This window comes from Calonectris borealis, chromosome 17 (genome assembly GCF_964195595.1).
Source record: "Calonectris borealis chromosome 17, bCalBor7.hap1.2, whole genome shotgun sequence".
Lineage (NCBI taxonomy): Eukaryota > Metazoa > Chordata > Aves > Procellariiformes > Procellariidae > Calonectris > Calonectris borealis.
The window spans coordinates 14,132,572-14,158,555 of record NC_134328.1 but is presented as its reverse complement, the minus strand read 5'-3'; the positions used below and the strand labels follow the sequence as shown (position 1 = coordinate 14,158,555).

At 39.7% G+C, this 25,984-nt stretch overlaps 2 protein-coding genes across 3 annotated transcripts; one reads left to right on the top strand and one right to left on the bottom strand.

Moving 5' to 3' along the window:
• Positions 1–156: 156 nt before the first annotated feature.
• On the bottom strand, positions 157–18,613 carry SS18L1 (SS18L1 subunit of BAF chromatin remodeling complex). The gene is made up of 11 exons (XM_075166098.1): positions 18,451–18,613; positions 14,683–14,759; positions 13,293–13,377; positions 12,333–12,477; positions 8,417–8,614; positions 7,259–7,423; positions 6,248–6,349; positions 5,757–5,849; positions 4,299–4,418; positions 2,625–2,752; positions 157–2,421 (listed from the first exon to the last, which is right to left on the bottom strand). Exons 1-11 carry the CDS (start codon positions 18,517–18,519, stop codon positions 2,395–2,397), a joined length of 1,209 nt encoding a protein of 402 aa, XP_075022199.1. The 5' UTR covers positions 18,520–18,613; the 3' UTR covers positions 157–2,394.
• Positions 18,614–19,061: 448 nt separating this feature from the next.
• On the top strand, positions 19,062–25,371 carry PSMA7 (proteasome 20S subunit alpha 7). Of its 2 annotated transcripts, XM_075166655.1 has the most exons (7): positions 19,062–19,296; positions 20,813–20,939; positions 22,378–22,502; positions 23,646–23,768; positions 24,152–24,271; positions 24,819–24,881; positions 25,140–25,371. In XM_075166655.1, exons 1-7 carry the CDS (start codon positions 19,201–19,203, stop codon positions 25,230–25,232), a joined length of 747 nt encoding a protein of 248 aa, XP_075022756.1. In that variant the 5' UTR covers positions 19,062–19,200; the 3' UTR covers positions 25,233–25,371. The 2 variants fall into 2 exon arrangements, with proteins under 2 accessions (XP_075022756.1, XP_075022757.1); XM_075166656.1 differs by lacking the exon at positions 24,819–24,881.
• The last annotated feature ends 613 nt before the right edge of the window (positions 25,372–25,984 follow it).

Sequence of the window (25,984 nt, the reverse complement as noted above, 5' to 3'; positions counted from 1 at the left end):
CACAGCGTTTGATCTTTGCTTATCAAATAATTTGAAAGCTGGGACAAGCTTTCGTCGTATATAGAGTTATCTGTGAAGTGTATTGGAGAAGCAGGGGAGAAGGTGCAACTCAAAAGAATCCCTTTATACGTTGTTTCCATTCAAAAGTCTGTGTCATAAGAAAAGTACCACCAACTTCATTTTCAGATAATTTTTAACCTAAACAGTTTTCAAGCATTCTGTATTACAAAACAGAAAATGATACAATTAATGGAAGAAGTCAAAATGCTGGCATCACTTTGTTTCCACATTAATACATAAAAATGGACAACACATTAAATAAACGTTTTGTTATTAACAATTAGAAATATTAACACCAAAAATCATGTATAAATTAGGAGATAAATGTACAAACTATTTCCAAAGTGCTCTTTCAAATACATTATATACACAACATTCAAGAAGTTCTTAATGTAAGACATTTCAGATTGATCTAATGTTGTTTCATTTTAAGTGTTGTTCATATTCTCTCAAAAGTATTTCAGCACTTTCAAAAACCACATAAAAGGCATATTTCCAAGCTGGCAAAGAGCAATATTGCATTCTCTGGCTACCTGTAATATTAATACATTGTAAAGACAACAATCTTACTTCCTTTCTGTTCCTTGCTATTTGAGAGTACTTATTTGTATGAAAACACCAGCAGGAAAGATGAGAGAAATGAGAACTGACTAAAAAAATGTCTTCTATTTTATCAGTAATTAAAATTATTACTGTAGCAAGGGCAGTGCTTGGACAACATTTAATAGTAAACTCTTTAGCTGTCCAGTTAAAGACTTTCCTCTACAGGAAAAAAGAAGTAATGAATTGAGAGATCTTTTATTTTCCTTGTGGTCTTGGTTTTTCAAAATATAAAGTACTAGAACTTGAAATCCCATAATACACCAGTTCAGACAAAGAAAAGGAGAAAATCCTACAGAGGGTGTATTTACTCTATATTATAAATTTGCAATTAATCTTGTATTAAAAAATGCTCATGGAGTATAGTCATCCTAGCCTTTTGACTCAGAGAAATTTGGACATGGTATTTTGTTCAGCACTTACATAAGCACTTTATAAGTGCTTTTTTCCCGACACTTTATAAGAACATATAAAACTGAATAGAAGTGACTTACATTGTTCATACTGGCTTTTACATATCACTAGTTTTTATTTCTAAATTCTCCCTCTATAGGTATTCTCTCACTGGTTGACCCCATTAATAGTTCCCCTCTCTATATGCATAATATTGTTTCACAACTAAAGCTGAATTTAGTTGCTTATCTGCAATAAAGATGGATTTTTTTTTTCTGAACTATTTCTGTCAAGCTACAAGAGAAAAATAAAAGTGATGATGGGCTGTAAGAACAGTCGACCAAAAGATTTCACAATATTTATGGTTATAATGCTTGCTGGAAAATCTGAGCAAGGGCAATGGAAGAACCAGAAATAAAGAAGGATGCCAGCCACCTGCTTGTGAAATTTGGCATGAAAATGTATATGCAAGTTATAAAATTTGGAGTAGCATATTTAAGACTGGAATTTTGCCAGATGTTTTTCTCAGCTAAGCACAATATGAAGCAATATTGACGTCTAGTAGGGTGACACTGCAGATCTCGGAGCTCCCTTCTATTTTTCTTTCCAAGACAGAAACACCTTAGTTTACATGGATATATAAAAGGTGCCTCTAGGGATTAACATTTCCTTGAATATAGGTTTTGAACCTCTTTCTGTACCTTTTACAACAGAAACTTGGACTTGCGCAGATTGTTGAATTATAAGACTTGGGTAGTTAGCCCTGGTAGGTACTGTAGAAGTTGCAGTTAATTTTATTTTTATCATATAGCATAGAACTGTCTTCACATAAGGAATGTATCCATCCCCTTATTCTTAAGAAGTAGAGTTAAAAGCCATGGATTTCAGAGGCTGGCAGGTAACCTTCAATGCATTCAGTTAAAAAAAGATCAATAACCTACCACAGGATACCTCCCTAGATTGAGATATGACTGCATGGCTTTGTATTGAGCCAGACTGCAGAATAACCCGGCTGTTGTCCAGAACGGGGCACAACTCTGATGAAATGATCCTAAAGCTATTTAGAAACATCAAGAATGGGGTGGGGGGGTAAATGAAAAACTTCTGCATTGTATCAACATACAGTACTATACACAGCACCAAATATCAAACCATTAAAGCATTGTCTTGTTACCAGTAGTGCACTGCTTCATATCCAGCATGAAATGAACACTGTTCACATACAGACGCTGCTTTGTGCTAAGGGGTAACCAACATATTACAATTAATCAAAACTGCCTGTACATCCAGTTCAAAAGATGGAGATACTATTGAAATGAATCTGACACAGGATCGTATTTTTTATTGCTGGTAATTTCCATATTGTCCCTATAAAAAAGAGAAATAAAAATGTTGGAGGATAATATATCAGAGGTTTACAAACAGTGAGTTAGACAATTTCTTTTGGTCTATGAATTTTGAAAGACCCACTGAAGTATCACCAATATGCCTGCACCAAATTATCAGATAGATTTATATGCGGGGCTAACAGCTAAATCTGCTTTTTCATAGCAGAGATTTAGACAATTTACCTGCTCATAGCCGTAAGGCCTCTGTTGCTGAGCGGATGGGCCTGTCTGAGAAGCTCTGTAACTTCCATATTGCTGCCCCTGTCCCTGTTGGTAGCTGGAATACTGTGAAGAGGCTCCTTGTGCAGGACCTGAGAAGACAGTGAAATCGATTACTACAGCTTGATTTGCCAGGGGGAGTTCTTATGGTTAACATAATGTAAAACATGATGGTAACGAAGTAAGCTCTGTGAGTGTGAACTGTGAGTAAATTTTGCCTAGACCTCCCCTCTAGCTTTACACTAGAAAGTGTTAATACTAATAATAATCTAGTTGCAGCAGTGTAAACTTCAGTTTAGGTTTTAAACTTTGCTCAGAAAATGTGATACACTTTTAAGTGATTTGCCTGTCTGAAATCTATATTGGCACAGCTCAGTTATTACCTATATGCCAGCTACCTGGCCTTTATTTTAGTAACAATTGCACGTTTAACTTCCTATTTAATCTGGCTGTGCCACCATAAGCACTGCTGACCAGGCAGAACCTAAGAAATATCTTGTATATAGAGATAATTTTAAAAAACATGTAAATCAGACACACAACTGTATGGGGATATTGATTTCCTTTTATTTGGGACTGTATATTCTGTGTATAGACTGCTATGTGCACTTACTTTTTAGCTTTATTGGTGGATTTTTATGAAGAAGAACCTTTAAAAAGAGGAGGCCAGAATTTTACATCATAACCTGAATTTTGGGTTTAATTTCACTGAATATATCTGGTTTGAGTAGTCCAAACTATCTACTGGCACTACAGAGTCAGGTATTAATAATTTAATTAACTTTTTAGGCATGTAGGTTCTATTTCATGAGATCTTACATTTCTAAAACGGATTTGCTATTTATATCAACATCAATTTATCAAGTTTGGTTAACATTGCCAGTTCAAGGTCAAGTACCATCACATTTGGGAGATGAACCGGAAATCCCTTGCCTTGAAGCTAGCATTTAGATTATTCCAATCTCTCTGGCCCCTGTTTTTGCACAAAATAACCTGAAATGGTTTCTTTCTCCCAAAAGCTGAGGATACATACAAGATGCCTCGAATCGGTCAGAAAACTCAAAGACAGCCATCAAACTTGGATTCTTTTGATAACAGTGGGGAGCTCTGGCACTGGTGACCTGAAGAGTTCGAAAGCCCTGCACCAGTGTTAGCTGCATTTTCAAAGCAGTTCCACTTTTTTCCTTTTGCCTCAGTCCCTCACCAAGAAATATAACCCATATGACGTTGCAAGAAATCTAAGTGAGGGAGAAGTGATTCTCTGGACTGTTGATGTTATTTTTTCATGTCAGTTGCAGCACTGTTAGATGTATAGGAGGCCCGAGAATCCAGGCAGCCACCTCCTGCCAACACTTGCCAGAAAGTCAACATGAGGCAAAAGTGTACTTTCTAACTTTCTAATTTTCATTCAAAAGGGAGAGGGATTCAGGATGCTAACATAACAGTATGGAATGCAGTGCTATACTAATGTATGTTACTGCCCAGAATCCCTTTACATGCTATGCTCTTTGTCTAGTTTTGGTATGTGCATGTCCAAGGTTAATCAAGGAAATATTTTACAGCATATTTTAGCTTAGGAATGGAGGCGTCAGGATGAAGTATTGCAAACACACGACCGGTCAGTGACAGTTTTCTTACCGTATCCTTGCTGTTGTCCCGGGTAACTTTGTTGATTTGGGTATTGCTGCTGGGAATATGTTTGCTGTTGTGCAGCTCCCTGTTGGTATCCTGCCTGCTGCTGGCTGTACTGAGAATTTCCTAAAGAAAAGTTGAAAAATTGAAATAGTTTGGTTATAGATGAGGCAGGTATTTCACCGTACATGCGGATCATAAGGAAAACAAAGGCTTAAGGAGCCTTGGTCTGGAACTCATAGACAAGTACTCTCTTCAGATATAGATGATTGCATTTTGCTAATCAGGATGTTTATTCCTCCAGTGATTTTTAGTTCTTTTGAACATGAAAGAGTTGTTTATTTATACACATCATTAAACAAACAAACAAACAAGCAACCTGTTCCCCAAAGGATTTTTTTTACCCAGAAGTGTTTCAGAATTAAAACAGAGTCACAAAGATAAGGGTGCTAGGGTACATAGCTGGTTTCTCAAGAAGCCCTCTCACTGTATTTTCTTCCAGATAATGATGTTTATTCATATATCCAGAAAGACCACTTATCTAGTTGTTACGGGTATTTTTTGAAATACTATGATGGAAATTCCATTTGTAGTATCCTGAAACAACAAAATTAATGGAGACTATACAGACGACATTGCTTTTGCTGAATGCCACCTCGCTGTATCATAATTAAGTTAATATTTTGCAGTTAATTTAGAGTTCAGGTATCTTAATAGTATCACTGAATTTACTGATGTACTATTGTTTAGAGTTCTTTAGTGGTAGAATTGCAAATTCATAGCATTGGTGATTTTCAAAGATTAGTTTCATTTAACCCATTGTTTTTCACAATTTGTAAGGTGAATTAAGTAAGATTAAAAAAAGTTGGTCTAACCAGTAAGCTACTAACCAGTAGGCTTTCTTACTTTAGAGAAATTTCCATTTATGGCTGACATTTTTTTCCAGCTCTGAACCCCATTTCTAACTGCAGCACCTTACTTTACCTTTGTCAGCATAACTTTTTACTTTAATACAGCCATTTTTATTTACATTCTATAAAATGTTTGTAAAACAGCTTTGTAAGAGTAGAGGATACTGATATCCTGGAAGTCTTTTCTCTTACTGCAAAAAAAGTTCAGTATCCATAGCTATAATTCCACCTGGCTCAGCTGCAACTGAGCATCATTTTTCTAATGAATATGAGGCTACGCACAAGTTGTTAGTGATGCCACAAGGCTGCACAGCATCACTGCCTCACAATACAGTTACTGACATGATACTGTGTGTACAGTCTGATACAGTCTCTGTATAAAAAATGCTATACATAGCTAAATTCTATTTCCTGGACACTCCTTAAGTAATGGCTAAATAGCAGTTAGTGATGCAGAAATTGCAAGTCATATTTTACATTTTCATAAGCATTTCATTAGTATCTTAGGGGATCAGAGCTTTGGTTTACAAAGGTTGCCAATGTATTTTCCTACCTCCTTCATAATAGTGTTGTGTAGAGTCATCAAATGACCTGTCATAGCTCTGCTCAGTATAGGATGACTGCTGATAAGCATAATCACCATGTCCTACAAGGAATTGCAAAGATTTATCAGATACATTGTTAATATAACTAGAGATATATTGTTGAATACATATATTATGAACCTACTTATGCACAAAGATGAGGCTAAGAGGAAATACAGACCCCTTAGGTAGGAGGTTGAATACATGGCAAGGAAAGTCACACCTGTGGATAAATCTCTTGCATTCACTAATCCAAACTTGTGCTCTTTTTGAAGCAGTTTGGATAGCAGGATACACTGATGCATATGTTTGTGTACCAGGCTTCCATGGCCTGGGATTAGAATTTTCTAGCATTTAAATTGGAAATGAATTGTAATGTGTTTGCCATGTCCTTGGATGTGGCAGTCATGCTGGTCTACACTTCAGCAGTATTACAGTGACTACAGCTCAGAGGAATTACCATCTGGATAATATTGCTGATTCATAGGTTCTGATGAGCCTTGTCCATGGCTGTACTGCTCACTGTAATATTCTTCCTGACCCATGTACTGCTGCGAGGAACCTGCAAGGCAAAGGCAAGAGAGAGCCAACTGAGCCCGTGGACTCCTAAGGGATGTTTTTTTCTTATCTAATTTATTTTTAAGAAAACAGCGTTTTCATCTGGATAACTAAAAAGCTATGTATGTTGAGAGCAGTTTCAAAGATGTTTTGCTCACTGGAAAAAGGAAATAAATTTCTATTCTCAGAAAAAGCTGGTTGAATTTGAAATTATGCAACTGTCAGTAACATGTCCTAAACCCACTCACTTCTGTGGCCATACCAAAAGTAATGGCTACATTTCATCTACTAATTTGAGTTATTAGAAAGCACAGGAATGTATTCCATGCTCAAGAACACAGTCAGAATTAAATTATATTTTAATTAATGTATTAATTTATTTCTTAGCAAAATTCAGTTTATGTTAGAATCAATCTAGCAGCTTTATTAGCTCTTAGAACTTTTTCCAGAGAGGTCTTAGAGCATGGTAGTTATCCTCTGGTGTCTTCCTTTCCTTGGCCTAATTTTTCATACTAATTGCTGACAAACTATATCTTCTTTGCAGAAGTGCATTCCTTGTGAACTGTGCCATGTTATGATCCAATACCATTTGAAAGAATTGAAAAGATTCCCAGTGGCTTGAGTGAGCTGTATATCAAATTGTTCATCTTTTCTTTAGAGATATATAATCCCTTTTAGACAGAATTATTTCTCTAAACACCTGATATAATTAAATAGATAAATCTTGATAATAGATTAAAGTTCATCTGGTTGTCATGATAATTCCACCATTTGAGATTTCCTGTGTTCCTGGATGGGATTCCCTGTTCATAAATGTGACTTGGAAATTTTGTTGACTTACTGACCCCACAGGACAGACTGAATATCATCAATCTAACAATAATTATATCAATAATCTAATGATAGCTTTTACCTTGCTGTGATGCTCTGTAAGGGCCCATTGGTCGCTGACCCATCATGCTGTTGCCTTGGTTGCTCTGACTCATCATGGCAATGGAGGACTGCCCTTGGTAATGCTGGCTCCCTCCTTGCGCGGAGTTGTAATGTGACGTTGCTGCTTGCTGGTGCATCATGGAGACTACAATGTACATGGAAAATACTGTTTTCTATAAGGATGTGACAGTTCTCTCCCTAGTCTCTTTGGAAGCACATTAAAATCTTCAACTAACATGCATCCTGATAATTCTGTGAATTTTCCACAGGGGGAGATGTTTTCCTACTGCATGTATTTAACTCTTCTGCACTGTAGTCCAGAAAGGATGTTATTACATGGTCAGTTCTTGCCATTTGCTTCAGATAGACATTTAAAACTACATCTAGCCTCGATTATTATTCGTTTATCTAAAAGAATGTAATCATTATTACGGTAGGATTAAAGAAAGAAATAAGAACTGATCCTTGTTCCTCTCTACCTCCCAACTAATTCATTGCTGCATTTCTTTTCTAGTCAACTCTTTTTCTACTTCCATCTTATTATATACCTGATGATTATACCATTTAAATAAACTGACATTCTAGGATTTATTTGATCCCTAAATTTCATATTGTCGGAAAGAATTCTTAAGCATTGGACATCCCATTCAATACTCAATAGCAAATATTTTTACAAATAAAGAGATTAATTCTGAGTTGTCTGCTAGTCTCTATGCCCTGCAAGCAGTGTGAAGTATCAATAAAATAATAAAAATGGGGGTAGTAATGTACAAACAGTAAATGTGTAATACTCTTTGGCAGGCTCTTTCAGCTAGAATAAAGGTGCTTCTCAGATCCCTCCCACGGTTGTGGGATTTGCTGCCAGGGGCTACTAGTGCTGCTGCACTTTTAGCTAACCCTCTTTTCCCCAACTCATTGCTAACCATAGCAAGTTGGTGTAGGTTAAAGCAAGTCTGAAACTGTTCTGACTTTCATGATGCCTGACACCTTGAAATTCAGAGATGTCTTAAAGCTGTCTTTTCCTCTTGTGTGTTTGTCGCTGTCTACAGAAAATATTTACAGAACAAATTCATGTGTGGTAAACCTCTGAGGTCACTGAAAAGTCAAGTTGGCCCAGAAGGAGGAAGAGGGAGTTTACCTGGATTAGACTGCATGTTGATGTTTGTTCGAGAGACATAATTGCCTATTGACCCCTGGCCTTGCATTGGCACATTCTGAGATGCAGGCACTGTATGGCTATAACCAGGCCCAGTTCCATGACTGCTGACAGTCATACTCAGAGAGGTCGTGGGCATAGTGTTCTGGCCTGACTGCTGCATAGACACGTGATTAGGACCTAGAAAAATTAAAGAGAGCAACAAGAAAATCTGTGCTATTATTGGCAACGTACAGTGAGCATTAAAGCCCTGGCGGCCTTTCTAAAATACCTTATGATAAGGCAAAACAAAACAAAAAAAATCCTATTATTAAAATTCCCTGCTATCTACAGACAAATTAAAACTACCTACTGCACATTTAGAGTGATCCTCCTCTTCCTGGCAGCCAAATCCAGGCTGTACAGAATTGCAGACAGGAAGAACAAAACCAGCAGCAATGCCCTATAACCAGTTTCTCGCAGGCAGCAGAATTAACAAATGCCAGTAATTTCAGACACTTCAGAAAATACATGGACTCTGGAAACATCCTAGCTTTCTAAAATTTGTCCTTTCCTTCCTCCTGTCCTACTGTTGACTCCTCTTCCCCCTTCACAGATGGTGATAATAGGAAGGCACAGTAGTGGCTGAGAAACACTTTGCACATTTCTGCATCCATTCGATTCCTCTATAACCAACTAACCTTCTTAGCTGGCGCTTAGGAGTACCAAGGGACCCCCTCCTCAGAGGACAAGCCTGTCTCTCCCTTTCCTGAAGCTTGACTTCAGGAAAAGGAGAGACCTGAAGTACCTCAGACATTCGGAAGATAAATTTTCCAAGCACCATCATAATCCCTGTTGTTACAGTACTCCCTTTCCAACATCAACATATGTAATTATCAGGCTGCTCCAATTATACCCTGGGTTTGAGAGTATCATCCTGCTTACCTGGCAGTATAATTATTTTTTTAAATTCTATTGCTGTTGGGTAACTAATTGGGGAGAATCTGGTCCTTATCTTTTGTTGTTTGTTGCTGTAAATACTTTTATGAATGAGTTTTGGAAAGTTGTTTTCATTGTCTATTGTTACTATCTAAATTGTGCTAGTGTGTATTGTTGTCTATCTAAATTCAGCTGTATTGTTGTCAATCTAAATTAATTTAGGTAGAATGGAAGACATGCAGAATCCCTAGAAGAGACAGAATTATGTTGTAATGTTTAGATAATGATATTTTAATTCACGGTTATTAAGTGTATCTACAGCCTCTGAAAAATGTGTCTAATTCTCTTAGTACAAACCTCATTAATTATTTGTAATGTTTTTTATAAACATCAAAATGAGAAAATTTGCAGTAGATTATTATATTTTCCTCTGATGGAGAGATGCAAGCAGCATTTTCAACAAGCGATAAAGAGAGCCAGCTCTACTGAAATCAGTGGAGCCAGGTCAATATACCACTGCAGAGATCAACCCTGTTGTTGATCTACAGTTTTGCTGTTTTGCTACAGTTTTGTATGTCTCGTAAAGCTGATAGTTCTACTTGTGCAACACAAGACCACATGGTGTTTGAATGGAGCTAGCAGTTGCTTTGAGTGAGAGATGGAGTGAAGCAAGTGTTGATAAACCTTGTCATATTTGCATGGGAAAATCTTGGCCTTCTTTAAAGTGGAAAAAAAAAAAGGTTCAGCTAATTTGTAAGGGAAAATATGAAAGCATGACCAAAAGTGTTCAAATAAAAACACTAAAACAATGAGATAAATACAAAGCATTGAACCTCTTTCATACTTTCATTAATCTAAGGCAGTTGGGTTTTTCTTTGAAAGGCTTCATTCATAATTTCTGAACAGTTAAAATTCTCAGTTGGGCTCGATTCTGTCTGGAGGCAGCTGAGTTTCACTGGTTGATTTATTGAATCTAATGGGTTTGCCTGCAGGGCTGTGGCATGAAGAATCACTGACTTGTGAATGGTGGATTACTGGAAATCTCGGTGGGTTGTTTTTTAACTTGTCCCCATCAACAGAATTATCATTACAATGACCTAGCTGCCACTATGGAGAGTTATCATGTATGTAGGGAATTACCTAGTTACTGTTCTGCAGAGGTGATTCCTGTAAAGTCCTGACTGAGAATAATAAAGACTAAAATGTAGTAGCTTCTATGTTTTCTTCCCTGTTCTTCCCTCTTTTACAATGCTGTACCTTTCATTACAGACTTTCATCTCTATTGCCATTAGGTGAGAAATTTTCACAAGTGCTAGAGCCCCTATATTTGAATTGTTTGTGTGTATTTATTCCCAATTTCCAAAAAAACGCTGTCCAACAATTCTTGACCAATGTGAAATAATGTCTCAGTCTCAAAGTCTGCCTGCATATCAAGATTGCTGTGTCATATAGCAGCATTGTGCTAATTTGATTCTAGCTGGCACAGAGGCAGTGGCAGTAGAGACTGGCAACCAAGGGGAGTGTCCCCAAGCCCAAGGGTGTGACGGTCCTACTCTCACACAGCAGGCACTAGCAGCAGAGCACATGCCATCGCTGCTGCTGTAACCTAGAAGATGCAACATCAGAAGATGCAAGCTACTGCATTCTCAGTCACACCTCCATTTGGAAGTGTAGTTATGTCCTCAATCCAGTTCCAGTGGACCAATATTTTAATGATAAAATACCTGGGACTACCCAGGTGACAGAGTCTCAGTGACTGGGGAGAGAGTGAACTACCCTGAGACCCCCACGACTCAGGCTGGGTTTTAGTACTGGGTTGGGGCAACATGAGGTAAACTTGCCACATGAAGTAAACTGCCCTGGCTGCTTCTGTTCTGCAGAGGACTCGACTCTTCAGGACTGCCAGTCTGGCTCTTTCAATCAGCACTAAATTACTATAAAGAACTGGAGGGTGGGGGGCAAATAAGAAAAACCATAATACTGAAAATGTAGATTCTTAGTAACACAAAACAGTGTTTTGACTGACTTCTTGTAATACTTATATTAGGTAATAAATCTTTCAAAAAGAAGGCCCAGATAAATTTAGTAAGTTCGCTTTACAAGCTGTAACTGTTTAAAGTAGGTACCTCATCCATTAGTTTAAAAGGTACTATCAGCTTGACCACAAAAGGATTTTTAAAAAGTCAGAAGTAATTTCATGGCTTGCATCTGCTCTTGAGTCCCCCTGCTAAGACCTGTGATTTTACAATCAGATATTTCTATTTATAGAAACTCTTTTCTCTCTCTGTCACTCTGGGAAAGACCCACAGAAACAAGAACTGGCTAAATAACTATGACCTACAAAATAAATAAACAGATTATTCATCCTATAAAATGCACAGAGTAAAAAAAAATTTTTTTGTCTTTCAATTAGTTTCTTTTAGTTACACGAAGAAAAACAAATAGACAAAGTATATTATCTTATTCATATGAAATGTCTGTGCAAACTCTTTGGCTATGTAGTACAATCTCTGCAAGCTTCTGCAAAGGACAAAGACTGATGCAACACCAAATTATTTTTAAGAAGGCATGTATCCTGGAAGGTCATTGCAATCTAAAGGCTTGGTTGTGCAGTTAGTCATGCAAGCAATTCCATTTTACCCTGGCCAACCCCACCACCTTCAAGAGAAAAATACCACAATATATAATTTTTCTTACTAAAAACTTTTTACTTGCATCTTTACTTGGTGATTTTCATACGCATTTTTTAAAAAATGTTTTTAATTTCCACTATAGAAATACTAAGCAGATTGGAGTCCTTGCAGAAGCCAACATCATACTGACTGTAGCCATTTTGTGATGATTTCAGCATGTGCCTGAAATCCCCATATGCCTGAAAGGTGAGTTAGGAGGGGTCTTTTACAGCTCTGTAAGTATATTCTGCATTAATGATTTTGTTGCCAAGCAACAGCAAAGCAGCACAAAGGGGACCGAAGCTCACCATTGCTAATCTGACTCTGCATGAGGGAGGAAGGAGGAAGGCCCGTCCCAATTGCATCACTGAGATTGCTCTGTGAATGGAGAGATTGGTTGGATGCACTCTGAGTCATTCCTCCTGGGCCCAAGTTTATGTTTTGCGTTGGTGGCTGCAAATAACAAGGAGGAGAAGCAAATTTTTCGTTAGGTTTTAATTAGAAAAGTAATAACCCCCGAATTAGCCTGAGTGACTAAAAACTGCCTCAACTCAACATGTGCTTCCTTCACTTTTTGGGCTTGCTTGCGTAAACATTTCTTCGTTTGACTACTACGTGTGAATGACATTCAGCATGATATAGAGAAGCCGGCAGGCAGCACAGTGAAGATCTTAAAATTGTGCTTATAATAGAGTCTGGCTTCTGTGCCCATTCTTCTGTACTTACATGAATTTCATTTTGTGCTGGTCAGAACATAACTGCTGAGGGGATATGCATTAGCAAAGACTACAGAAGTGTTGACAAACTGACCTTTGTCAAGCATAAAGCTATGCTGTATTTTGTGTTATGTATGATACCTCCAAAATCAATCCATTTAGCAAGAATAACACAATGTTTAAAGACAAACCAATGCCCAAATGCTGAATTAGATTTTTGACATAAAAGAGTGGCATTTTTTTCCTGAGTAAAGAATACACTAAGAATAGGTAAAGAATAATGAATCTGGAACAAATCAGATCTGTAGCACTGCACCATTTATAGTATATAGACCTTGAGCTATGGAGAAGAGAGATTAACACAAATGTCCCAAAGAATGTTTTAAACACAGTAAAAGTAGCTTTTGATTTGTTTAGTGGTCTACTTGACACCTTCAAAACTTTTAGCTGGAAAAATACTAAAAATGGTTTATCGACAGCGACCAGTAACAGAATCAAACAACATTTCCCTCTGGCATAGTAAATGTATCTGATGGTAACACTGGTACTTACAGCAGGAAGCAAGGACTGCATATTCTGGTTAGAATCTGCGATTGTTGCCAAGTAAACCAGGTTTCTGTGCAAGATTTGTTGGTATCTACAGAATAAGGAGTAAAGCTTATTTGGAAAGGGTTAACAATACAGAAAATTCTAAACCTTTCTTTTTTTTTTGCTATTTACAAATGATTAGTTAAATTACATTAGCCCACTTTTCATCTGTCATAATAAATAGCAATAGTAATGACCTATATCTGTGCTGTCATGCTTTTCATCAAGGATCAGTGTGCTCAACATCTCTTTTACAAACGGGTATACTTGCGGGAAGGGAGAGGTAAAATACACTCTCTCTTGAAAGCCCTTTGCATGAACTGTGAAGCTGGGACCTCAGTCTTTGAGTACTGACACCCAGTCACCTGCTCTAACAATTAGCCACTTTTTCTTCCTCTGTTTAACAAGGGTCCTAGTAGTAATGAAATTCCAGAACTGCAAAAACCAAGACCTGCTTGCCCTGCCAGCAAGCTGAGAAGAACAAGATTTTTTTCAAGAGTGCTCTAACTGGAGTGTTTACTCAAGTAAGCACCACCAGAACCATTTATGCTTCTTCACAGTTCTCGATGAACTGGAAAAGCTCATAATAAAGAACAGGAGGGCATCCAAAAGCAAACTAACAGCTCTGCCACTGAGCAAAGTGAAGAGTCAAACTTTTGGAAACAGGGAGGGTTCCAAGAAGGCAAGAGAAAATGCTTTTCAGCATGGGTTTTCTTCTGATAAGGGAAAATGGCTGGGAAGTGGGAGAAGTGGCAAAAATGAAGCCAGAATTGTGACATGACTTCTTTAGAAAAGGTATCTTTTTTAGACAATTTTTTTGAAAGTACAGATTTCTGGGTTTGGCCCCATAACTTGACCTTTCCTGGGGCAGATTGGCTATTCTTCCTGAATGAGATTTAACCCCTAAAGTTGATAAAAGTATTTTGCTTTCAAGATTAGGAATCGTAAACAGTGATACAAACTGGTATGTCTACATGCATATTGTTTTAGCCATAGATAACCACATGGCTGATCCTTAACATTTAATTACTTTCTGATGAAATGTGTTACTAACTTTGTACCCGATTCTACTTGTATTTAATGAATCTGCATAGAGCAAGTGGTCCAATAACCATAATTGTTTATAATTATTTTAATAAATGATCTGTTAAAAATATTGTAAATACTAAATACTCAAATACTTCTGAAAAAACCTCTGTTCCAAGAACAATATGTATTTCTTAATACAAGTGAATCTAAAAAAACCAGTCCAACCATTTTCTCAGTGATCAGTGAACAGAACTGTTCATAGTTCTGTTCTTGAGAAAAAGTACACCAAAAATTTCTAACATACTCCAAAACTCATAATACTCACTGAGTACATTCTGCAGTTTTCCCCTTGCTCTGATAATCCATAATACATTGTATTAGGTGGTGATTTTCATCTAGCATCTGCATAAAAGAAATACGATCAAAACAAGTTACTACGAGAATCATATTAAAGTCCTGTGTTTTTGCGATACTCCACATTCACCCTCCTCGGCAGTGGATGGTGTTTTGTGCAGTTTTGTTGCCTTGGGATATTACAAAGTACCTACACGTGACTTTATTGAGCCACAAGATTGTGCTTTTCAAATCATTCATTTATGAACAGTTATCTTTAAAGGAGTTAGTGGAAATACCCAACATAGAAGAATTAATGAAGTTACCTTTTTTGCTCCTTAAATGGCAGATAGATGCTGAAGAAGGAAAACACTTTCACTATTGAAATACCTCTCCCTCATTCTAAAATATCACCCAACCTTTTCCAAAACTTCAGATATTACTAACATGCCTACTTTCAAATAAGAAACATACTTTCAAACAATTTAAACTTACTAGTTTTCCTGCATAGGACTAGCGTGTGCAGACTACTGAACTTGATGAAGTATAAAATTTGCATTACTGGATCTACTGAAACCACATTTAAGAGAATTACATCCCAATATGTCCTTTGGGATAGTTCTAATACACGGAGGACTTAAAATGAAAACACAGAGTAATTATATATCAGTTAATTTATGTGTATCAGTGGCCGCTAGCTTAGCTTCATTCAATAAATTCTAGTGACTGACTTGTTCCAAGAAGATCAGAGCTGCTGGACAAAATGACCACTGACCTTTATTTAATGAACTTATAATACAATTAAAAGCTTAAAATATCCTTTGATTTGTTTTAAAATTTCAAATACAATAGTTTGTCTCTTTTCCTCAGCTTTCTTGTGAATGCGGCAAGCTTTCTGCAGGTGAATGAATAGAAAAATAACAACAAATTTACAAATTTACAAATTTAGTATTTACAAATTTAGATTTGCCTCTGGCAAAAGCTCACTATGTAATACAGTTTGTACTGCTGCTATTAAGTGCTTGCACGATTGAGCCTTTGAACCACTGCGTCATCAGGACAGAACAACTCTTGAGGAAAGAATAACATGTTTTCATATGACTTAAATGTGAATTAATCCGTGTAGGTACGTGTTCTGATCAGAACAAATTCCTGACCTATTCAGATGCAAAGGGCTAGATTATAGGAAAATGAGCAGAAGAGTCTTTCTGATGCACTTGCAATCTAGTTAGTCACTCCCTTAGAGAACTCAGCTTGTCCTGCTTCTTGCTTGTAATTTGCAGGTTGATCTTAACTTTGCTGGACACCCTTGTCCATCACAGGCTCTGACTGCTGGAACTTGCAGCGATCCCCTGTAGCTCAAGTCAGCGAGGGTCTGAGGAACAGAGGCGTTGCTGTGGCCCGCCACGACAGGTCGGCAGGCTGCTCTCTCGAATGCTGACAGGGAACGTCAGAACTGTGTCAGTCAAGAATCCATGTTCCTCCTGTATGCGTGCCTATGCTCACATGGCAACCTGGGTGCAGCATATAATTTTAAGAGAAGATATTCCTGCCTGATGCACAGCGCAGCTCTTTGTTTCATGCTCTCTACTCGTTGTCGTACAGAATTTTCACCTGTGTCAGTGGAAATTCTGTATATAGAATTAGCAAAGAATATAAAGCTGTCCTTCTCAGTTTCCACAACAGATATCACTGACGGTATTTTCACATTCAGTTAAGATACATATTCGACAGCAAAAGTCCAAGCAATATTACAGATATCTTCATCAGAAAAGGGCTATGCTTCTACAATTAGCTGAAGAACATTTTGCTTACTGAAAAAGAAATTGGGAATAGCTCTTTTTCTAACTTACTAGGAAAAAAGAACCGAGTTCTGTTCTCCATTACACAGAAGAAACTGAAGTTTACTGCTCTGCAAATGCTATTTGATGAGCTATTTTAAAGCACCACCATCACTGCTGTCTTGTCAAAGGCTCTAACTTCCTCCATGTGAAATCTATTTTAGAATAGTTGGTACTGGAATAATAACAGCTTTGAAAGACTATCAAAATTGAGTCAATAAATAAAAATAAGCTGCTTATATATTATGAATACGAGTAAGAATAATCTTCTTTTTCAATGAAATTGGTATGCGTTCTGAAAAACTCACTTTAATGAGGACTGTTTGAGCCCCTAGCCCAGCACCTGCTCCTTCGCTCACTGCCCCTTTTCTACACTTGACTATGAAGCCCATCTCGTTACCCATCTTGTGCCTGCAAGTGTCTTCCTCAGCATCACCGCCTGTCAACAAGAAAATCACTGCCAACAGCCCAACATTGATGAACAGTCCTGAAGTAACATGCCTGCAAATGTACCTAAGATGGGAAATGTTTTTACATGTTATTGGTAAAGAAATAACATTTTGAGGCTTCCATAAAGTTTATGAATATGCAAAAAGGAAAGGGCTTGAAAATCAAACTGAAGCTACTTTGGCTGCCCTATGTCTGTGGATACAGTCATGGTTTTAAGTACAAACTATCTGAATTACAAAATTCTGTCCTAAGCCCAACCAATCTGGAGGTTAGAGAAAAACTTACCCACTGAGTCTGAAATATTTTAGTATTTAAAATTATCGGTTCACAGTACGACATGTGCTGCAAGAGCTACACAAAACGGGATTAGTTTCCGAATAGCCTCCTGAGATTCAAGTCATCTCTTCAGTCTCTCTTATGGCAGTTCATTCTGCCTTAACCTCTGTTCTGTCACAGTCTTCCACGGAGGTTTTTTTCCCTGGAAGTCATAAATTGGCACCAGATGATGGTTTGGCTGCAAAACCCACTGATGATCAGTTAATTGCTGTACTAGCAATGGCACTTCTTCATTGGTCACTATTTACGAATGGACCACGTAGAACATACACACCTCACTTCCACCGCACTACACAACTCCGCATAAACAAGATACCTGTGTGGTGGGGAACACGCAAAAAATACGGTAGAAGTACAAATGACAAACAGCGGTCAAAGTAAAAACATGCATGTTCTTTATTGACATTTCCAGCCTCTTCCTTACTGACCGTTACCTTCTGCAGGAGGAAGGGGGTGTCGGGCATGTGTGCACAGTCCCTGCTGTCAGTCCTGCGAAATAGGAAACAATAACTTCCCAACTAGGAACCCTCTGCTTTGGCCTCCGCACGAGACCCATGCGGAGATCTCCTCTCCAGAGAAAATCTTTCAAAACCTTTGTTTGCCATTAAACATCAAAAAAAACGTCACAAATAATAATAATAGTATATGAAAAATACCAGTGATTGGTGCTCCCTCTATCTTCTGAGAGATTAAAATTCTGCATCCAAATACAAAAGAAACCCCTTGCAATTCAATATTTTATTTTAATTCATTTCTGAGGTTGTTTTTTTGGGGGTCCATAAGCTGACATACCATCAGAAATTAATAATGTATTTGCAGATTTTACTGCAATTTCCCAAGGTATTACTGGCAGCTTTTCCCCCCCTTGCGAGCAGCAGAGATAACGTGCCATCCCAATTTTATCCCCCAAGTCCTTCTCTCGCTCTCTCTTTGCAGTGATCTGAACACCTTTGCTTTGTTCCACCTCCTCCTCCTCCTCCTTCCCCCACCTCTCTCTCCAGCTGTCCATCTCTGCAGCCATCGCAAATTCACTAGTTTTCCTGATCGCCCTAGAAATAAGCCTCCTCCTCAGCTACAGGAGCATGGACGGAATAAATGTCTAAAATTGTCTGTATAAAAGCATGCTTTTTTACCTTCTGGATAGTTTGCTGGGTGACCTCCCCTTTGCCTCTTGGGCGAGCAGAAGCAAAGGCAACCGACATGGTGGGGTTTTTTTATGTGTCTATAATATACTGGTTCCAGGCTCTAATAATATTGTTATTATCTGGCTGCTATTGCCGTGCACAGATTCTCCGCAGTGCATGGGGAGGGGAGCCGGCGCAGATGGTACGATCTGCGCCCCGCAATGAGCCATGGGCACCGCACCACCAGCCGGCACGCACCGCCCTCGCCTCGCCGCCCGCGCCGCCGGCTCGGGGCGGGGGGGCGGCGGCGGGGATTTGGGGAGGGGGCGGGAGGCGGCCCCCGCCGCCCCCGCCGCCTCCTCCCCGCCAGCCGCACATGGTGCGTCCCTGCCGCTGGGCTTCCTGTCGCAGGCGAGCGGCATCTCCCTGCCTCCGCCGGCAGCCGCCAGCTGCGCCAACTGCGTAGGACGGCCACCGTGTACGCCAAGTGCGCCAGCGCGGGGAGCGGGGGAGGCGGCCGCCTACGCCGGGTGCGTAACGCGGGCTCCCTACGCCAAGAGCGTAGATGCGGTCCCGCCTCCCGCCCCTACCGCGCCGGGCTTCCGAGTGCAGCGTACGGAGTTGGCGCAGGGGGCGCCGTCGGCGTGCCGCCGGAATGGCGCGCGGCTCCGGAAGCGGCGGGCGGGGGGCGGGGGATGAGTGTGCTGTTTTGAGGGAGGCGGCTGGTTCCGGCCCCGCGGGGACGCACGGGCGGCAGCCATGAGCTACGACCGGGCCATCACCGTCTTCTCCCCGGACGGGCACCTCTTCCAGGTGGAGTACGCCCAGGAGGCGGTGAAGAAGGGCTCTACCGCGGTGAGTGAGCGCAGGGAGGGGAGGCGGCGGCCGCGGGTGCGCCGCGCGGCCGGGCCGGCTCGCTGAGGGAAGGCCCGGGATGGGGCCTGCCCCTCGCCGCGCTCCACGGCCTGCCGGGCCCGCCGCCGGGCCCACGGCACGAGTGGGGCCAGGCTTGCGGGGAAGGGTGGTCCGTCACGGTGCGGGCTGCGGGAAGCGTGGCCTGTTTCCAGAGGGATGCCCTGAGGCCGCAGCAGCGGCGTTCGGGCTAAATGCTGGGTTTGGAGCTGCCTTAAGAATCACCGTTTTCTTCAGAGCGGGTGGCGTGCTGTCTGAAAAGCTCTGGCTCTGTTTCAGGCCGTTACTGTGGCTTTTTAGGGGGGGAATGTTGGAGTTTTTCTGCACTGAGACATTGGATGCGAGGCCCAGTACAGGTGGGAGTCCTGACAGCCATTGCACTGGCTGCTCGTCAGCCTGCAGAGCCTGGAGGGCCGAGTCAGCAGAGCCGCCTCGTATCCCTGGTGAGGGAACAAGGCTGCTGTGGACCTACAGGAGAGTAATGATCCTCTATTTCCTTATTTTGCATGTGCAAGATGCAGGTTCCCGGTGGATTGGGAAACGTGTCAGTAAAGGCATGTAGAAGCAACTTGCTGGTTCCTAGCTTCCAGTTGTCCCAAGCTTTTGCTCAATGAAGGGTTTTTTCATTTGAGGGGGGGGGGGGGAGTATTAATTCCCAAATAACAAAATACCTGGAAGAAAATTGACTGCCTTTGGGATGGGAATAAATGTAACAAGACTTAGTGCCACATAGACACTTTTTTTTTTTTTTAAACCAGAATGAAAAATACTGTAAAAGTGGAGCTAACATCTAATATAATCTATCTCTGTCTTGTCTCTTGTTGAATGGTTGGTTGAGTTTAATGTTTTTGGAAACATCTGTAACACAATAACAGCAGGGCCACCCCGTAAGAAAAAAATATTCCCATCACCCTATGAAAAGACGTGGAAATGAGTGTGAAAGGACAACTTTTTTTTTTTTCCTCCCTGATGTTGGAAAAGATATATTCAAAGTGTGAATTAGGACATTAAGGAAGCAAGCTACTGACAGGCTGCTTGTAGATTTTACTTGGTCTAATTTTCTGACTTGAGCAATACCAGTGGACTAGTTGTAGTGGTAGTTTCGTTGTTGATCCTGCTTCTGTGGCTGTGGAAGCACAAATGCTGGTACTGGGGAGAGTTTGGGAAAACACAGTTGGTGAGAGGAGTGGGAATATATCTCTTTGGAGCCACACAGATTTAAATTGGTATGAGCTGATTACGAAACTGCACCCTGGAATCTAATGCAATTTTTGTTACATCAGTCTTTTCTCCAGGTTGTGGCAATAGGAAATAAACATTGACTTCAAGTTGAAATCACGTTTACAGTGTGAGGTTTTTGTGTTTGTTTGGTTTTTCCTACTCATTTCAGTAAAGTCTGCAACTACTAGTTTTTTTGGGCCTTGCTTAACTTTTTTCTTCTTCTTTTAATGCGTTGAAGGTTGGAGTAAGAGGGAAGGATATTGTTGTTCTTGGTGTGGAAAAGAAGTCTGTGGCAAAACTTCAGGATGAAAGAACTGTACGGAAGATCTGTGCTCTCGATGACAATGTCTGCATGGCTTTTGCAGGTATATGATCCTTTCAGGGTTTTTGGCAGTTACTGGAGCACCTTTGGGTATGTTTATGGATTCTGAGAACATAAACTAAAATACTTAGCATAACAGCTGAGAACTGTGGGGAAGGAGTGTATTTCCATGGTTGCTTATTTATTTTTTAAATAAGATTAGCCTACTGTATGGATAAATATATATAGAGAGACGGTGATCCAATGAGAGGAAATACATGTTAAAGTTACTAAGGTCCTCTAGGTTTAATGTGAGGATGAAGACTGAGAACTAATGTGTCATTGGCACAGATACAGATATATACTGTTTATATTTAAGTTTATGTGTATATATAAATATAATATAGTTTATATATTTGAAATTAAATATTTATTTTTTATATATTATATATAAAATAGTATTATTAATACATATCACAGGAAGTATAAGAGACATTTGTCAGTTACGGGGACCTTTCCCTACATGCATCAAGCCAAAAAAGCTAAATTTTGTAGTCTTGCATAAAACAAAGAAAAAATCTCCTCTGTTCTACTTCAAAAGACTCCTCCTGAATAAACAGTTCTGGATTTGAAGCATAAATATTCTAGTTCCACATTTTTCCTGTTCCAAATGCCTTAATGTCCATTGTTCAAAGCTTAAACAGGAGGCATGAAAGTTAAAAAAAGAATGATGTAAATGGAGGGAAAAGGTATTTCAGAAGGTTTCTCCTCTCTTCAAGTAGTTTAGAATCTTTGTGTCAGTGTTAGTGATTCTGTAAGGGGAGATCTGATTTAACCGGCAAAAACAATGGGGTTTAGATTTAGTGTGCAGGAGCGATAGGCTCAGCTACTTCTGCTGCCTTGCTTCCTTGGCTAAGGGTTGTGATACGTGCAGGTGCGTTCACAAGCTTGAAGAAAAGTTCTCTAATAGAAACAAGGCTGTCAATTGAAAATGGCATTATAAGCTAAAAAGTAAAATAAGAAATAAGTTTCTTTTCAATTTTTTTTCAAAGGGTCATACTCGTTTTTGTGAACGTCATGCTGCTCTAGCCTCATCAACTAGACAAGATTTGCTGTCCAGATAAAACTGGTTTATAGTTAGGGGGACTGCATACGAAATAAAACCAATGTGTGAGAACTGAGATTGCTTTGCTAATTTGCTGTTAGATGGAATGCTGTCATCTGTCAGTAATATTCTGATTACCTGTTCAGAATTGCATGTGTTGTCTAACTTACAAACATGAAGGCTGTAAACTAAATCCTCTATTTATTTTGGTACATTAGCTTCTTTCTGTTGCCTTAAAAATGCTATTTATGCGCATCAAACCTGAGAAAGCGTGATCTTTCATTTGCTTTTTTCATTGCTGTTGACATTGACCTTGTGAGCCTTTTGGGGCAAGATTAGTTGTTGTATTTGTGCGTACGGTACGAAGCACGAATCTGAGAATACACTGTCGTTTCAGGGCTGACGGCTGATGCCAGAATAGTTATAAATAGAGCTCGTGTAGAGTGTCAAAGCCACAGACTTACAGTGGAGGATCCTGTCACTGTGGAGTACATCACACGTTACATTGCTAGTCTGAAACAGGTATGTTGGACTGCACAGAGATGCTTAAAATACGTCCTGATGAACAGCGCTTCAGACTAAATATGTAAAATGTCTATCCTGTCCTGTTCTGCTTAGCTGGTAAAAATTAGCGTGTGTTTATTGGAAATAGGGATGTAGTAATAGAAAAGGAGGATTGATTACTATTTGTTTTTTTTTCCCAAAGATGAAGAAATTAATTAGTACTTGTAAGGACTGCGTAACTACATTTGTGATATCATCAGGAACACTCTGCTAATCTACAGCTCTAATTCACTCTCCTAACAATGGTGCTGTGTTATTGTCAAAACATCTTCATGACTCCTGCTCGTTCTCCTTCCTATTAAGCCATTGTAGGGAGGGGTAAGAGGGGAGCAAATCAATGCAGTACTTAATGTATCTTACATTTGATATTCATGAATTTAAAATGAATTACAGTGTCAAAATGTGCCCAACTGCATTCTTTGTATTCATTTGCCAGTGTATTAAACTGACTTTCAGCAACTAGTGGGGATTAGAAAAAGTCTGATTTACTTACGCACAGATCTGTTTTGGTATAGTGATGTTGGTAATAGTGTAATTCTTGTAATAACCACTAGCCTGCCAGAGCAGAATACCACTTTCCAAAGTTTCACTTTGCTCCTTTACAGTAATCTCACATCTATGCCTTTCATTCTGGCACATTCCTGATTCCTCTAAAACTGTTACAAACCATGAATCTCGCACAGTATTCCTGCTGCGATAATGCTGCTGGTGTCAGGCTCCCTTGATCGTGGGCGCTTTTGGTGTCATCATCCTCTTTTTTGGCTTTTGTCGAAGCAGAGCGTTACATCTGGGCTTGCAGACTTAGCGCGCTCTGCCTTGCGGCACCACCCCGCCAAGAGAGATTCTTCCCGATAGCTGTAATGACGCAGCAAACTTCAACGGGTGTTAGAAACACGGGTTGAATAACAACCACCTCTTAGTTGCCTTGCTTCTGGTCTTCTGTAAGACATGGAATCCTAACTTCAACAGGTAGACTGGAAAGAGAGCCTGCTAAAAATATTTCTGGTGCTTCTTCTGGTTGTAACTTCTACACTGTCTACTTTCCACTCTAAAAGTGTTTTTAGAATTGCTTCTGAAATAAGTGTCTCTTCTTTCTATCAGAGATACACACAAAGCAACGGTCGCAGGCCTTTTGGTATCTCCGCTCTTATCGTGGGATTTGACTTCGATGGAACCCCCCGGCTGTACCAGACCGATCCCTCTGGTACATACCATGCTTGGAAGGTGAGTTGATTCTGTCTCTTGTGGAGAAGTAACGAAATACTTGTGAGTTTCTGTCTCCTTTAAAGAGAAAGGAGCTCTAACTGGCCAGATGGTGCTGGCTCACAGCTGTAAAAATCCTTAATGATCAAATTTACTCAGAATGGCAGGCTGCAGTTCAGCTTTGCTTGGGGAATCTTGTCCTGTTTTCCAAAAACACCTGTGCCTGACGACTGTCTTTTTGTGTGACATTTGGCCAGTAACATGTTCAGTCTCCTGAAAAATACATGGTGATCATAAAATGATTTCAGATTATGTAATTGCACGACTCTTATTTCTTGCTTATTCTGTAAGTGAAGTCTTTTCTAAACTTCCATTCATTATCTTTTTCCCCTCAATGTTTCCAGGCTAACGCCATTGGCAGAGGAGCCAAATCTGTGCGTGAATTTCTGGAGAAAAACTATACTGATGAAGCCATTGAAACAGATGATCTAACTATTAAACTTGTCATTAAGGCTCTTCTTGAGGTGAGTCTGTTTCAAATCCCTTGTGTGACTTTTCACTGTATGTCTGGATTAACTTCTTAAATGTGAGTACCTGTACTTTCCTGTGACATGCACGAGGATTTTCTATAAAAGGATCTGCAACAACTGTTCGTCATAGGCCATACATGTGGGATTAAATTCAAAGTTCAGAATATTTCAGGTAACAGTTTCCATAGCTGATGCAGAAGAATTTATTAGCAGTTCTCCAGGGAGGAGAACAGACTTCAGTTCTGGGCATTAAAACAAATGCACCAAAGATGTGCAGAATGTTTTGCTTTTTTATTGAAGTTTAAGATACAGAAAATATCAAAAGTCAGATGGTGGAAATGAGGTGTTCTTCACCAGCCACTGAGTGCACTGATGCCAGAAGGAAGACCCTTATTTTTGGAGAGTTACACTGCTACTGGAGTCAAGAACTTAGAGCTAATGAGCGAAAGACTCCCCATCCATATCTGTTCTCCTTCTAAGAAGACCTGAAAGGGTGTCGTTAGAATGAATTAATGGATGCCTACATCTAACTCTTGTTAAGGTTGTGCAGTCTGGTGGGAAGAACATAGAGCTGGCGGTTATGAGGCGAGAACAGCCGCTGAAGGTAAGGTCTTTGTTTTGCTTTTCTCCCTTTGTAGCCTGTTTCTCTGATACTGTCCTTGTTGATCTGCATTAACTTCCTTAATCTCACATTCTGCCCTGGCAAATCCTTCTGTTTATTATTAGTGGCCAAGGAATGTTGTTGTGTCTGCAGAAGGTACCTGTGTCTGTATAAATACCAGTTAACTTTCTTTCCATGAGTTTAAATAAAAGCCTCTAAGTTGTATTAGTATCTTGAGGGTCACTTGTGCTTCTGTTTTAGATCCTAAACCCTGAAGAAATTGAGAAGTATGTGGCTGAAATTGAAAAAGAAAAGGAAGAAAATGAAAAGAAGAAACAGAAGAAAACATCATGATGAATGAAATTCAACTGCTTAGCTGCTTCTTTTTAATTCAAGCGATGGGTTATTCTGTATAGACAACATGTAGGCATTCCACTTACTCATACTGTGCCCCTCTTGAGACCTACAATAAACCTACTGATTTTTTTTTTAAGCTGTTATTTTAAAAAAATCTGTCCGTTCCTTGGATTTTAATTACCTAGGATTATTTGGTTGGCTACAAAACAGCAGTGGTGACCCATTAAAGGACAAAGACTTTGCTTGCAATTTTCTCCTCGGACACTTCAGTTTGTTTAATGATTCTCTTCCACCCGGTCTCAGGTGTTAGCTTCTCCCCTTTTTTTTTTTTTTTTTAAGTTGCTGTCTCAAGTGACCTCAACAGACCATAACTAATACGGAATTATGCGTTTTCTTCCCTAACTCACATCTTCAAACGTAAGTGGCTAGGGTCTGGACAGTGCAGAGATGTTGGGGGGTCGTGTTCTGGGAGGTCAGCGTGAGGGCTGACGCCGCAGGCGTGTCGTCACAGCAGAGGTGCGTGGCTTGGTGGATACACGAGCCTCGCGTGATTCATCTGGTGCAGAATAAAGTGTTGCTGTTGTGATTGCCCACCAGGGGATTTACAGACCAGTCGCTTCCTAATGCTAAAAATAACTACAAAGAATGTTACATACAGCATAGTTAAACCATAACGCTCTAGTCCAGTCTCTCACACTGCTTCTTCCGTACATCTTGCCTGCAGGAGTTGGGTTTAGCCCAGCTTCTGG

Excerpts from the sequence above, each read along its gene's own strand:
- SS18L1 (XM_075166098.1), bottom strand. The coding sequence starts at position 18,519 with ATGTCGGTTGCCTTTGCTTCTGCTCGCCCAAGAGGCAAAGGGGAGGTC. Across the intron at positions 12,478-13,292 it reads TGCAGTCCTTGCTTCCTGCT|CCACCAACGCAAAACATAAA; the intron begins GTAAGTACCAGT and ends TGTTATTTGCAG. Across the intron at positions 2,753-4,298 it reads GGGACAACAGCAAGGATACG|GTCCTGCACAAGGAGCCTCT; the intron begins GTAAGAAAACTG and ends CTGTCTTCTCAG.
- PSMA7 (XM_075166655.1), top strand. The coding sequence starts at position 19,201 with ATGAGCTACGACCGGGCCATCACCGTCTTCTCCCCGGACGGGCACCTC. Across the intron at positions 20,940-22,377 it reads TGTCTGCATGGCTTTTGCAG|GGCTGACGGCTGATGCCAGA; the intron begins GTATATGATCCT and ends CTGTCGTTTCAG. Across the intron at positions 22,503-23,645 it reads ACATTGCTAGTCTGAAACAG|AGATACACACAAAGCAACGG; the intron begins GTATGTTGGACT and ends TCTTTCTATCAG.